The sequence below is a fragment of the Paramisgurnus dabryanus genome, chromosome 18 (assembly GCF_030506205.2).
Source record: "Paramisgurnus dabryanus chromosome 18, PD_genome_1.1, whole genome shotgun sequence".
Classification (NCBI taxonomy): Eukaryota; Metazoa; Chordata; class Actinopteri; order Cypriniformes; family Cobitidae; genus Paramisgurnus; species Paramisgurnus dabryanus.
This window is the reverse complement of record NC_133354.1, coordinates 30929391-30944040: the sequence shown is the minus strand read 5'-3', so window position 1 is coordinate 30944040 and position 14650 is coordinate 30929391. Positions and strand designations below refer to the sequence as shown.

General features: G+C 40.5%; 1 protein-coding gene across 1 annotated transcript in view; it reads right to left on the bottom strand.

Annotated features, from left to right (window-relative positions):
* fstl4 (follistatin-like 4) overlaps nucleotides 1-14650 on the bottom strand; it is a 202662-nt gene that overhangs the window by 110430 nt on the left and 77582 nt on the right. The window contains exon 4 of the mRNA XM_065287626.1: nucleotides 6994-7221. Within this exon, the coding sequence (XP_065143698.1) occupies nucleotides 6994-7221 (228 nt within the window). The remainder of the gene's footprint in view (nucleotides 1-6993; nucleotides 7222-14650) is intronic.

Below are 14650 nucleotides of genomic sequence, written 5' to 3'. Positions count from 1 at the left end.
TGCCCGATAGTAGCCTCTGTTTTACTATCGGGCTTGGTCTTTTACCGGGCACCTCTGGCATTGGTGACCCGATTCGCCACAGTACATGCAAAGACCCAAGGATCTCCGCCGCTTCCTCTCCTCCCGGGGTAACCGAGCTCGACCCACCTGCATGGGTTCCGGATCTGAGAGACCACCGGCGGAAACTTCGATGGGCTGATCCATGGACTCTGCCTGACGTAGGGACGGACCTCGAGTCTTCCTTCTGGCAGCGGTGGAGAGGCGTGCGTCAACCCGGATCGCCAAGTCCACCAACCCGTTGAGCGACTTAGGTAATTCCACCGTGATGATCTCTCGATGGATCCGATCCGCCAACCCATGCAGGAAATGATCCCACTGCGCTTCCTCGTTCCACCTGCACTCCGCCGCCAGGGTACGGAACTCGATGGCATAGTCCGAGACCGACCGCTCCCCCTGCTGGAGATCCGTGAGGAGACGGGCAGCCTCCCTCCCGGCGACGGAGCGGTCGAAAACCCTCTTCATCTCCTCTGCAAGCGAGGTGAACGAGGAACAACAGCTGTCCTTGTTTTCCCATACCGCCGTCCCCCAGAGGGCAGCCTTGCCGGAGAGAAGCGAGAGCGTAAACGCCACCTTTGTCTCCTCGAGGAAGAATGTCCGGGGCTGTTGGGCGAAATGTAGAGAACAATGAGAGAGAAAAGTACGGCAATAGTTGGGCTCACCGGCATATTTCTCCGGGATAGGTAGTCTCGGTTCCTGGATGAAACTACCCCCTGGAGGTGAAGATGGTGCGGGCGGCATGGGTGGCGCAGTGGGAGGCGTGATGTCCGGAGATCGCTGAGAGAGCTCGGAAACCTTCGCCACCATTACCTGGACGGCCTTCCGCATATCTTCGATGGCTTGATCCTGATGATCCATACGAGCCAGCGATCGTTGGAGAAACTCCTCCAACGTGGAGATTGGTTGACCACCTGCTGCTTCCATGTTGGCCAGATTCTTCTGTAATGACTTGTAAAAGACGGAAGCAAACGCAGGTGAACAATATAACAATGTTTATTAAATGTAAACAAAGAGAGAGTATTCAGAGGTAATGCGGAAGTAATCCAGTCCGGTGTTGTTGAAGGCAATGGCGACGATGACTACGGTGGAAGTTGGTGCTTTGAGTGCGGCGTTGGTGGAGTAGTGAACAGTGGTGAAATCCAGGCTGACACGGAACATCCACACGAAGACGACGACGACAATAAACATCCAACAGTAACACGTAATCCAGAGAGCACGAAACAACCAAGCAACACGGAGACTGAGCAAACAATAGAATCTGGCAGGGAACAGAAAGTCAGGTGAGTATATATGGAGATGATGTAATGATGAACAGCTGGAGCGAGACAATCAACACACAGGTGAAAGGGATTGCTCTAACGAGCACATGGCAGGGGTAAGTGAACAACACACACACACACAAACATGACACGGAGGAAAACACTGGATTTTCCTACCGTGACAGAAATAGGATCGCGCAACTTTCACACACTTTCAAAACGAAACTACGGAGATCAGTCACTTTAGTTTTATCAATGAAAGGCTAAAAATAGCGCTGTTCACCATATGTTCACGCCAGAAGTCAAAAAAGACGTTAAACTTGTGTTTAATACCTCAGATTAGATAAATGGGCGGAGAGAAGGTGGTCACGTGTGGCTGTTCGAACACATTCGCAACTCCAAAGCAATCCAATCGAAAGTGGTTTCGACTACCTCTGGATGTGGTTGAAAGTGGTCGAAAGTGGACGAGCTCAAAACTTTTTGAACACCGTTTACACCTGGCATTAACGTCGTCCACTTGTGATCCGATCGACGAAAACGCATGTTAATGCCAAGTGTAAACAGCCTCAAAATGATGCATGAAATGTGCATACAGATGTTTTCACAAACAAATTCTGATTCAACAAAAACTTTCGTACCAAAATATTTTCTAAATGTACAAAATACTATGCTAATTATAATTTTATATATATAATTATGCTGATATATAATATTTACATGATTATATTTTACATTATAATATTTTCTATATAATTAAATTATATTATTATTATATGCAGTGTAATACACATTATTATATAGGCTATAATTTTTAGAAAATGTGCATAATGACAAATCTTAATGCTTTGCTACAACACTTTTTAAATCTCGATGAAAGCGTCTATTTAATGCCTAATGTAAACGTAATGTCATGTAGTGAGAATTCCAAACATCACTTGATCTAGGCCTCCTGTCTGTTTTATTTTAAATACAGATCCATGTCTCTGTTAAAGTCTCTGTTTATGTCTCTTTTTAAGTCTTCGTTAATGCATCTTATTTAATTATTTTTGCCACTACTTTTTACTCAGGTGAATACACAACACATCTGGCTTCCTCCAATCTGAATAAAAGTTCTGAATAAAAGTACAGCTGGTCACATGTAGTCCAGACCTATAGTATAAAAAATGGTTTACTCTATTGCTTTTGTGATGGGTTTAGATGCACACAATATTAGTAAATGTTACAGACTGCCTTGCTTTACAGTGATTGTTTAACACAGTCAGATTAAAAAAGCCTACTGCACAGTAATAAAGTCAAAACATCTGTAGACTAAAACAAGACCTGAGTGTGATGAACTAAATCACCTTCTGGCTTTCAGCCACTGTTTGTGATTCACGTGTGAACCTTTTCTAAAAGACACAGCAGGTCTTACCGGTGTATATGGATGGTTGATGCTGGGCTTCAGCGGGTCTACAGAGCGCCAGACATCAGCTGAACACCGTAACACTTTGTTTTGGCACTCTGGTGGGTGTCAGTGATGAAAGACTTCCTTCCGATGGAGCATGCTGCTTTTCATATGTTGCAAGGGTGTGCTTTAATCAAAGTTAAGTTGAACAAGTGACCCTTCTTTAATGTTAATGACAAACACAAACAGAGAGCCAGATATCCTGGTTAGCAATGTATAAAGCACACATCTATGCGAGTCTAATTTAAAGATATACATGTACATGTCACAGGATACCGGACTCAGAGACACAGAGCAATTCAACTAAACAAATATTTATTGAACAACATGCAATGGAATTAAATAAGAGTATTGGAGATATAGAGAGTCTTTGGAATAATTACTAGAGATAAAGATGCCTTCTGATTATCACATTGGAGAGCACAAACCAAAGAGGGGCAGATGGTGGCTCCTGAAGCTGGTTTTAGCTAAGCTGTACTGGAGAGGAGATTGGGATAACGTGAAGTCAAAAAATGGCAATGAATGAGATTGAGACAGCAGTTAAACAGTTTGAGTCCAGACACAGTTAAGAGGGTGAGGTGTGTGCTTTATAATGCCCATGATATGGTGATGAAGCGCAGGTGGTCATAAGATGGCTGTCTAGAGTGGCGTGGAGGATTATGGGATTTGTAGTTATTGAATGCCTAGCAGATGAATGGAGATTGTGACAATATGATATGTATGTGCTGTACAGAGCAAGAGAGTGAATACTTTTATTCTAGGCAGTGGCCTAGTGGTTCATGTAGGTTGTCTACAAACCGGAAGGTTGGTGGTTCATCCCGGCTCCACTGGACCAAGTGTCGAAGTGTCCTTGAGCAAGACACCTAAACCCAGCTGCTCCCGACGAGCTGGCTGGCGCCTTGCATGGCTGACACCGCCGTCGGTGTATGAATGTGTGAGTGAATGCGAGGCTAATTGTAAAGCACTTTGGATGGCCATAGGTCTGTTAAAAGCGCTATATAAATGCAGTCCATTTACCATACTGTCAATATAATCATATCACACTATGCACAATTTGTGGCTTTATAATGCTGAATGTTAGCCTGGGTTTCCCCATGCGGCCTTGCGCGCAAATTTATTCATGCTGATAGTCTAGCATGGAAACCATGGACCAATTTTTTGCCTTAAATAGGGAACCAATCACAGAACGGGGAGGGGGCAGCAAGACGATGATGAAGTCTATGCGACACACCGAAGCAGTTTTGTTTATCCAACACGGAAGCAGACGCAAAGTTACTTTTCAATGCAGCCTTAGATAGTGTTCGAAGTTTTAAATGCAGGTTTATTTTAAAGCAACACTAAAGAGTTATTGCTCTTTGCTCCCCCTACAGGTTAGAAGCGTAATTGTTCATTACCACTGTCGTAAATACTGTAGGATAGCTGGCTCTGATTGGATTGTAGGTCTGCCGTAAAGCTTGTAGTTTTCACTCGAACTACAGGACCACTACCCGACGGTTGGAAACTTCTTTAGTGCGGTTTTGGCCGATAGAGGGCTGCAAAGCGAATGTGAAAGTGCCATTCGCCCTGTTTTAAGTGGATGAACCACTGAAACTTTTTTGGAAGCGTTATTTTAAGGTAAAAAAACCTCTTTGGTGTTGCTTTAAAAAAGAGCAACTTTTGGCGTTAAACAATTTCATATCCAATAAGGATGTTTGTATATGGCAAGACATGATAGCCACGGAGTTCTATAAGACCTACCTGCTAGGCATCGTCGTAGACAAAGTCCATTTAACTTATAAATGATAAGTGATATTTATGAATATCATATTTTCATTATGCCTGTACTGTGGTTGTCACAGTGCCACTAATTTAGTTGCTTTTCAATATCAATATACAGCTACTGGTTTAGTTGCATAGCTTTCAGCGGTGTGCACAAGTACCGATAAAAGTTGTTGACGCTTAAATTTATGTCACTCAACATAAGTCATCTGGTATAATTGAAACAATTGGCTATGAGCTACGTTCAGATGCATTTGATAGACATTCGTAGCGCCCAATAAACGGCTCTGGGCATTCGTAAACCATGCCTCCAATACGAGAAATAAGCATGTGGTTCCCAGACCACGTCTCATTCTCTATGAGACGTGGTCTGGGGTTAGCCAGTCTAACTGAATATAGTACATTATAAGAAAAAAATCTTAGTAGTAATTTAACTTAGTTGAAGCAAAGTGAGAATTTTGAAATTATTGATTTTTATATAATATCATGATATAATGTAGTAATATACTCCAATCCAGTTTTGAACATTATTATATTACTGTAGGAATAATATCTAGCAATGTTAGCAGTGTTAGCAGTGTCAGCTCTAGCAATGTTTTAGTGTCCAGTTATCTTTGTCATATATTAAAGTAAACACTCGTCTGACATTAGTGATGCAACAATACACTTAGTTCACGGTTCAATACATATTTCGGTTCTTGTCCACGGTTTTCGGTTCGGTTTCGGTTCTGATGCCTTGGCCTATTAAAGTGTTTTTTCATTATTCTATGCTTAAGTAACAGGAACTGTGAGATGTTAAGAAGAAAAAATACTGGTTTTAATTGCAGTTCATCTTTACATTGATGTTGTATGTAATCTACGCGCGCAAATAATTAATCCACACCTCAGATTTAAAAGACAGTCGTGCTGCTTCTTTTTGTTGTCGTACTTCTGTTGGGTGTGTGTGTGTGCACGCGAATGAAATCTGACACCAGCATTGCAAACAGAGTTCAAGCAGAGTTAACGCAGCTAGCGCACAGTGACAGGATATCAACTATATTAACAAAAGTGCAGGGAAAATAAAACTGACAGATTTGGATGGATAAACCGAAAAACGCAATTCACATGCACGTTATTGGACCGTGGGGGTCGAACCGAACGGTTCAATAATGTATTGAGAATTGTGGCATCGCTATCTGACATCATCAAGAGTTCCAACATCAAAAAACAAGCATCTTGACAATGCAACTTATCTTGATAAAAGAACAGCATGGTGAAAAATCGAAAGGTGATCTTAAATAGCTCAGTAGTTTCTCCAAGCACTAAGATTAAATAGAGATCAACTAAGAATTGTTCTCAAGAGTAAAGACCGCTGTAGTCTCATATGTTTCTCATACTGTATGAAGCCTGCAATTCTTCAATAAATCCTTCAAAACCAAACAATCGGAGCTGTGCTGTAATACAGCAGGTAAACAACAGGCTCATTTACATTTAAAAGTCGTGGCTCTGGGCAAGAAAACAAATCCTGTACATAATACAATCTTCCTGTACTTACTGTACATGCCAACAGCACAACATAACAATAAAAAACGGCATGAGTAAACAGGTCCACATTCAAACTCACAATCATTATTGAAACATCTCTTTTACATCTGTCATTACTTAACTGGACATGAATCTCCTAGTGTTATATGGTGATGTTATTCTTCATGTCAAATGATATTTTTTATAGTGCATACTCATGAATCCTCTTCAGACGCCTCTGTGCACCAGATTTATTATAATTGATGGGGTGGAACAAGCACCTCATGTGCTTTACAATGACCTTCATTTAGTTAGAAGCCATAAACCTTGACCATGTTATCATGAGGCAACTTCCCGTATGCACGACTCTACAGTGAACATCACAAACTGTTACTTATGGTTAAACTTCACATGTGATGCACATTAGAGATATCAGTACTTGACCTATATATGGTTTATGTTGTGAAACTGCTTAAGAAGGGTGGGAAGAAGCAATCATCATTCTTACATATACTGTATACTGTACATACACCACTGTTCATGTTTCATATAAGAAATGAATATTGCTTTAAGCACAGCAGGAGAAAGTTCATTGAGATTTACGATAAACCAATCTGCATTATTTAAACCCTTAACAGAGGCAAAAGTTGAAAACATTTTGGACTTTAAAGAAATGTTCTGGGTTCAAAGCAATTTAGCTATTATGGATAGGATCTGTAGTGTGCTGTTATTTACCATGTTTCACTTAACCCTCGGTTGTAACTCGAGTCCATATTCCCCATAGCCTTCCAATGTAAGTGCATTACAATAAATACAGCTTTTGCACTGAGGAGCAGGTTAACGCTATTCTGTAACTTAAACAACAGTATGTACCAGATACCGTTCATCAGGATTTACGCATATGTTTTAGAGAACAAATCCTGATTTACACAGAATGTAGGGTTCTGTACATTTTCATTTGTAGTATCTCACCTTTGAAGAAGCAGTCTTTGCTGTGAAGCACATAAATCTTCTTCCGCTGCAGGCAAGCAGTACGGTACAGCTCACAGTGATTCTCATAAAAGTGTCCATCAGAGCCGCAGACGGGCACAAATGAGCTGTGGCATCTTTCCTGGCACACACATTCGGCACGACCCGTTAGATCCCTGACGACACACTCCTGTCCTCGACCACAGTACGTCCTCTTACATGGACCCTCATCTGGAAAGAGAAAGAGTTTAGTTAAAACTAACATCAACTCAAAATTGACGTACACTTACTGTACAAATGAGGAAGCATTTAACATTTTGATTTCACATTCAACACTAATCACAGAACACAAATCTATTTATTCACGTATGATTAATACATGTTTCTGGTCGTATTGTACATGATTCATTAATGTGCATGTATGTAAAGGTAAGAAAATATCTTTCTTATCTTTCAACAGAATTTAATAACATGCTCTGCCCATGAAATGACATTCCCGGCATCACCAAGCTTCTGTTCAGCCACCTGACCCTAACATATACAATACAAAGATGCCTGCTAACCTGTTTCTCTATAAAATATATCTTTTTATGTAAATATAATATATTAAAACTGATGGGTCAGCTGTGCCATGAATGTAGTAAAACAACAGAACAGAACAGAACAGAACCATTGTAAGCCAGTTTGAATGCACTACAGCTCACACCATATAAGATTAGTGTCTTATGCTGGATTCACACCAAACGTGGTAAAGGCAGCAAAAACTGCAACTCTGCTCTCTCCTTGTGATCACGTCACTACTAGAGCAAGCTCCTGATTGGTTAATGTGGCACGAATATCTGCCAAAGTTCAGATTTTTCAACTTGCATGTTTCAGCAGCAACACTCAATTTGCTCGGAGCACGCCATCCGCGCCACGCCTCATCACTCGCACTTGCCGCCTCTTCCGTGTCTGGTGTGAATGCCACATTATACAGTACGTCAAACACACCCATGTCAACTAACCAACATTCTAGTGATCTCACACATTTACATTTGAACATAAAAAGCTACTGAGATCTGGACTGGTCTTTATTCTGGGATCTGGATTGGTCTTTATGCTGGGATCTGGACTGGCCTTTATGCTGGGATCAGAACTGGTCTTTCTGCTGGGATCTGAACTGGTCTTCCTGCTGGGATCTGAACTGGTCTTCCTGCTGGGATCTGGACTGGTCTTTCTGCTGGGATCTGAACTGGTCTTGCTGCTGGGATCTTGACAGGTCTTCCTGCTAAGATCTAAAGTGGTCTTTCTGCTTTGGTCTGGACTGGTCTTCCAGTTAAGATCTAAAGTGGTCTTTCTGCTTTGGTCTGGACTGGTCTTCCTGCTGGGATCTGAACTGGTCCTCCGGCTGGGATCTGAACTGGTCTTCCTGCTAAGATCTAAAGTGGTCTTTCTGCTCGAGTCTGGACTGGTTTTCCTGTTGGGATCTGAACTAGTCTTCCTGCTGGGATCGGGACAGGTCTTCCTGCTAAGATCTAAAGTGGTCTTTCTGCTGGGATCTGAACTGATCATCCTGCTGGGATCTGAACTTGTCTTTCAGCTGGGATCTGGCTCTGTGCATAGTTTATACCAGTTCAAGCCGCTTCTTTGGGGCATTGTCCGATTCACTATTAAATGTTAAATGCTTTGATAAAATGTTAAGGTAAAACGGACAGAATGGCATTTAACCCATCCACGGAGTAGTAAACACATGCACATGCACAAGTCGTGAAAACACACACACACACTCAGAGCAGTGGGCAGCTATCCTACACCGCCTGAGAGCAAGGGGGGACAGGTGCTTTGCTCAAGGGCACCTCAGTCGCAACCTGCCAGTCGTGAGACTCAAACCGGCAACTCTCGAGTTTATACAAAGTAACAGAGTGTGCAGCACAATAGACTCAGTGTGGAAATGCGGTGGCACCGCACCACATTCATATAAGCAGTTTGAAAGCTCTAACCTCTTAACACAGGCATATAAAAAATAACCACTGCATACAAACTGCACATAAAGTATGTGTGAAACAAGCTTAAACATTTCATACTGGACCACATCAAAGAAGTTCATCCCCTGATAATCTGCTCTGCTCTTTCAATGCAAGTCCATGACATTTCATCACATGTATTACATCAGTTAAAGATTCTCCAGTGACTTGATTCAGATACTGTCTCTTCTGAACAAGATACATCATTCAAGACCAAATCATTTAAACATTATGTTCAAAACATTATCATTTAAACATTTAGGTTTTAAATCTGGAGTAAGTGAGTTTACTCAAAATTGAACAACAGTATAGTGATGCTCAGCTGTCAGAAATGTTATACTAACTGACTGTGCTATTAAAGAGGTACATAAGTACAGCGTCTAAATAAATGACCCCTGGTTACATGTAATAAAATGTGATCAAGCCCTTAAGGGTCAGATGAAGAATTTATCTCTAGTATCATTTAGTTTATAAATTATTTAATGCATCTTAACTAACAAACAGCAGCAGTAAGATGCATCCCAATACCACGTAACCTTCTTTCTGGATGTCAAGGTTACAGACGATTACTAAATCATTTGTATTCTCTGAGCGTTGAAGATTAGGTGCTTAACCGAGTCCTGTTTCTGTCACAATTATTTCTTCTTATATGGACGCCTGCCGTCCAGACATCTCCTGGCATTCCAAAGCTTTTCTCTGTTCTACCCAAAACACGAAATGTTCCCTTTAGAGCGCTATTTGTAATTCTGCTAGTAATTCACTCCTTTCTTCTGCATTCATGGCGATATGCTTGCTAAGAGTCGCACAATTCCCATCTGAACTCCACTGTGGTTTACTTAAGATGCTAAAGAGCTGATTTGTAATCCATTCGGTCTGGGCAGCGACACAATGTGATACATGAATCTTAAAGGTTGCATAAAAGCTTTGCCAAGCTGCCGAGCAGAGGAGCTAATGCGTTTTGTTTATCACAGCCTTATTGTTGGTGACTTGTAAGCCATTGGTTTTCCAACTCAGTTAGTCATCCATTAATTCCAAGCATGGATGATACACGCTGAAACGTTTCATTTCGAATCATCGGGGAAACCACGGAGGGAATGCATGTAAGTATTGTTCATCTGTTGTGGATTACTCTGAATCTCATCCTAACGTCTTCAACTAAATGAGACTAATTGATTCCATTCATTGGGATGCAGCTGAGACGAGAGGATACATGCGTGTAATCCCTGACATCCGCTGTTATATAAATAACTTTCTGTCTGACATTAACAACAGACCACCCAACCAAGCTCAAGGATACATCTGTACTAAAGCAGCACAAAGGGACTTGTACTATGTTTCCTTAATATTAAATGTCATTTGTCACTCTAAATATTCAGTGAGGTAAAGAGCTATTCTCATTTGAGTGGTTTAATAATACTTCATTTTGCTTTAGACAGAAAAAGTTTGACAGGAATGTACTGAGAGAGAGATGATCCTGAAAATAGTATTTTCAAAATGTAAGTAAACTATTATTGTGAAGTTTAATATCATATTATCAGAATTGTTGCTAAGTTATTCCAGTGTAGTAATAATACATAACTTTCAAAAACACAAAACACATTTTTTGTACATTTTTGTACACATTTTACCCCCTAATACAATCCTAACCAAAACAGTTTATTAAAATCGTGTACTGTTAGAAATAAAAAGCATAACAGACAGACAAGTGTAAGCACAATCATTTATTTATTGCTAAATTTCAAAAGCAGTACCAAAAGTTTAATGCCGATGTGCTGCAGTCATGGTCCTCTCTGGAATTTATGAAGTACAGAGAAGTATTGAAGTCATTAATTAACCAGAAAGTCAATCCACCTTCTCTCTGTCAAGGCGCACATTTCAAATTTCAAAAGTGCATCGACTGAAAGACGCAATCAATGTTGCAAATCTGTGACATAGCACACAAGAGTCAATGAGAATTTGATATCACTGCTGTAAAAGCAATGTGTTGTTAAGCTTCTTGAAGAGCATTAATTCAATTTAAATTAATAATGTCACATGGCATTTTAACCCCCATGTTAAAATGCCAAACTTTACGCAGAAAATATTACGTTTACAGCCTGATTTGAATATTGTTTTTCTCTATATAGCCAATTTTGTCCTGTAAGGGGGGTGAATTTTTTTTGTGACTTATTTGTTTCAATTATATTAAGCCAAACAAAATAAATAAAAACTATCACCACAATGCTCACCACAATGATTCCCCTTATCTCATGTGTTAATATTTTTTATTGTAACAATTTATGATTTGCAAAAATAACTGTTGCATCTGTGTAGATTAGATAAGCAAAGTATGTGCGCGTTGTGCACGCTATACATTATGGTCAAGCATGCGCCCTTAAAATAGCATAATGAACAACGTGCAACGCGCCAATTGTTTTTTGAAACTGCAAAATAGCATCAGGGATGGTTTGCGCCGGAACACGCCTCCTTTTTTTGGCTGAACCGCCCAGGGAGCGCAAATTTATTCCCTAGTTTGCCGACTTGCGTCTGTGAAGGGAAAAACCTGCTGTGCGCCAGTGCAAAATACGAATGATACATGCGTCACTGACAAATTCAATTGCGCTGGGTTTAAGATAGGGCCCTTAAAGTTTTTCATTATTAAGGGGGAGGCCACTTGAGTTATAGGTGGATTGCCGCTTCTATCGCTCAGCTCCACCCACATTCCGCCTATTTAACCATTTTCGGTTATGCGGAAGTGACACGTGGTGACACATTTGCCAAGATGGCGATGACCGGCTCCGGCCAAAAACGCTTTTCAGAAACCTGCGTTTGATGTCCACATTTATTTTCTACCTACCATACATTTTTGTAGCTCCGGATTTCCCTGTCTCCCTGAAAAGCACAAATTTTGTACAAAACTGTACCTGATTGGCCAGCTAATCTGTAGTTTGTGATTGGCCTGAATACCTCTGACGTCAGCCGGAAATGTGACGCTCCTTACCATGTTTGAAAGATTCGCAATGCTTACAGGAGTTAACTTACAGGCTTTGAGTAAACTGTTGCCTACAATCCATGTGTTTGTTGTAGTCCAAGAAAAGAGATTAACATTAGAGACGATAACTTGCGTCCTTTTGTACATTTTGCATATCGTTAACATGTACTAATACACACTTACACACCAAAGGAAATGTAAAATTGTGATTCAGACCATTGGTGCTCTTTAACTCCACTAAAGTCTTGAATGTGATGTTCAATAGAAAGTCTGACAGGAAAGGTGTTTCTGCAAGTGAACAATAATCACACGTAGATGAACTCTTGTATACTTAGTGTCTTGGAAGAAAAATGGCCGAAATGAACAAAAGATTTCACATTTACGGTCGCTGATGAGAACTGGGATCAAGCTCGCTGGATAAAGGGCTGAATTTGGATCTGTTCCTTACAATCCTATGAATTTTAAAGATGTGAATTATAGCGAATTAATAAAATCAACATCTCTTGTGAATTTATTTTGTGTTTTGGCGTAATTATTATTGAATAAGAGAAAATGCCTTTTGTGTGTCATGGTAAACGTTGTCGTCTTCTTCCTTTATGCCATTCCAGCATCTATAACTATATTAATGGCAAGTTGATCCATACACAGGTTGGGGTAGTGACAATTTGTATCTCCAGTTTGCCTAACTTGCATGTTTTTTGCCTGTGGGAGGAAACTGGAGTAACCGGAGTAAACCCAAGCTGACATAGGAAGAACATGCAAACACCACACAGAACGGCTACCTGCCCTAGCTGGCGCTGAAACCAGGGAGCTTCTTGCTCTGAGGCAACAGTGCTACACTGACCACTGTGCTGCCCCTGTCATGGTAAACAAACTAAACATAACAAAATGATTAAATTAGTATAGAAATGCTTAATTTTAAAGTTCTAAAGCGTAGTCTTGTTCAATATTGTGTAATTCTCTGAAAGTCATCAACATTTCATTAGGTAAATGATTGTCTTAAATAAATAAGTCAGAAAATATAATTTATAAAATAATCATTAAAGGTGACATAGAATGATGGAACAAGATATTTGTCCTTGTTCTTTGATGTGACATGTAGACAACAACATTTTGGTTGGGCCTGTAATGCCTTAGAAGCCCCTTCTCCAAATCTTACCCTGGAGGTCCGGAGCACTGCAGAGTTTAGCTCCATCCCTAATCAAACACACCTGAGCAAGCTAATCAAGGTCTTCATGATCACTAGAAAATCACAGTTGTGGATTTGGGTTGGAGCTAAACTCTGCAGTGCTCCGGACCTTCAGGGTAAGATTTGAAGAACCCTGCCCTTAGAAGCTTCCTAAAAATCTCTCTCAGAAAGCTATATTAAAGTGGGGGATTGGCTGCCTTTGCTGCCACTCAAAAGAAGGTAAACGTCGCTGTCTTCAGAACACGGACAGACCAAAATTTTACAGATAGAAAAGCACACCTGAGAAAGTGACTTGCCATTTCGCCTTGAACTTTGTGAACGCTGCCGCAATTTACTTCCCGTTGGCAGTGGCGCCCCCAAGGGGGGGCAGGGGGGCCGCGGCCCCCACATAAAAGTCACTGGCCCCCCCCAGTGGCCCCCCCAAACAGAATGAGATTTAAAAAAAAAATTTTTTTTGTTGAGATTTTTATATTTAAATAATAGTAGTAATATGTATTCATTAAAATGTACACTAAAAGCACTATGTAAAAAATAATATGCATTTGTATAATGTGTTAAATAGAATACGATCTTAACCCCTCCCCTCACCTTTACCCGCAAAGCCGTGAGTACGCGCAGCCGCACTGCCATCCATGTGACGTACACGTGACGTCCTGTTCGCTCCTGTTCAGCCATTGGATGCATTACAGAAGAAAGTCACAAACTAGTAAGTAAAACTCAGTTAATTATAGGTTATATAAAGCATATTGTTCCAAGCTTAATCACTGTCAGGGTTTAAATTGGGCTGTGGCACCAGAGACGTCATGCCCATTCAAACTGACCCTCCGTTTTTGAGCCAACTGGATTTTGCATGCAACCTCAAATTCACAGAAGCATCCATTAATCTGTTACTAGTCTTTTAATCTGTTTAATATGCGCAATATAATAAATTCTGTGCTGCATCCTTGTCACTTTTCGGAGATTTTTGCCGTTTTGATCATGTTAAATTTCTTTGTTCTGGCGTCATCAGCGTCTGAGAGCGCTCATGAGCTTTGCAGTTGCCTTTGGCTTTCTGAGGAATTAAAACGTCTAAGAAACACTCACAACATTTCCAAACCCCAGGACGGTAATGTGCAGTTAACCTCCTCTGTGTAGAAAATGTATAGTTTAAAATGTGACCGTCTCGACGTTATATTAGTAGAGATTTCTAGATTCATCTTCTTGGTGCAACGGCAAAAGTCGCCAGAGTTCACACGCACGGGGGCGCGGAATCACACATGCTCACATACGAGGTAACATTTAATGCAAAAGTCCGTTCCTCTAATAATTTTATCTAAACATATTTTTTTAAATCGTTATTGAACATTAAAACCAATCACGTGGCTAAAGCTTATGTCATTTTCGTTGTTTATATACTTTATGGATTTAAAATTACATTAATTTCATAGGATAATGCAGTTGTTTTGCAAAATGCATTAATGACACAATTAAAGTCATTAAACAAAACGTAAATAAACA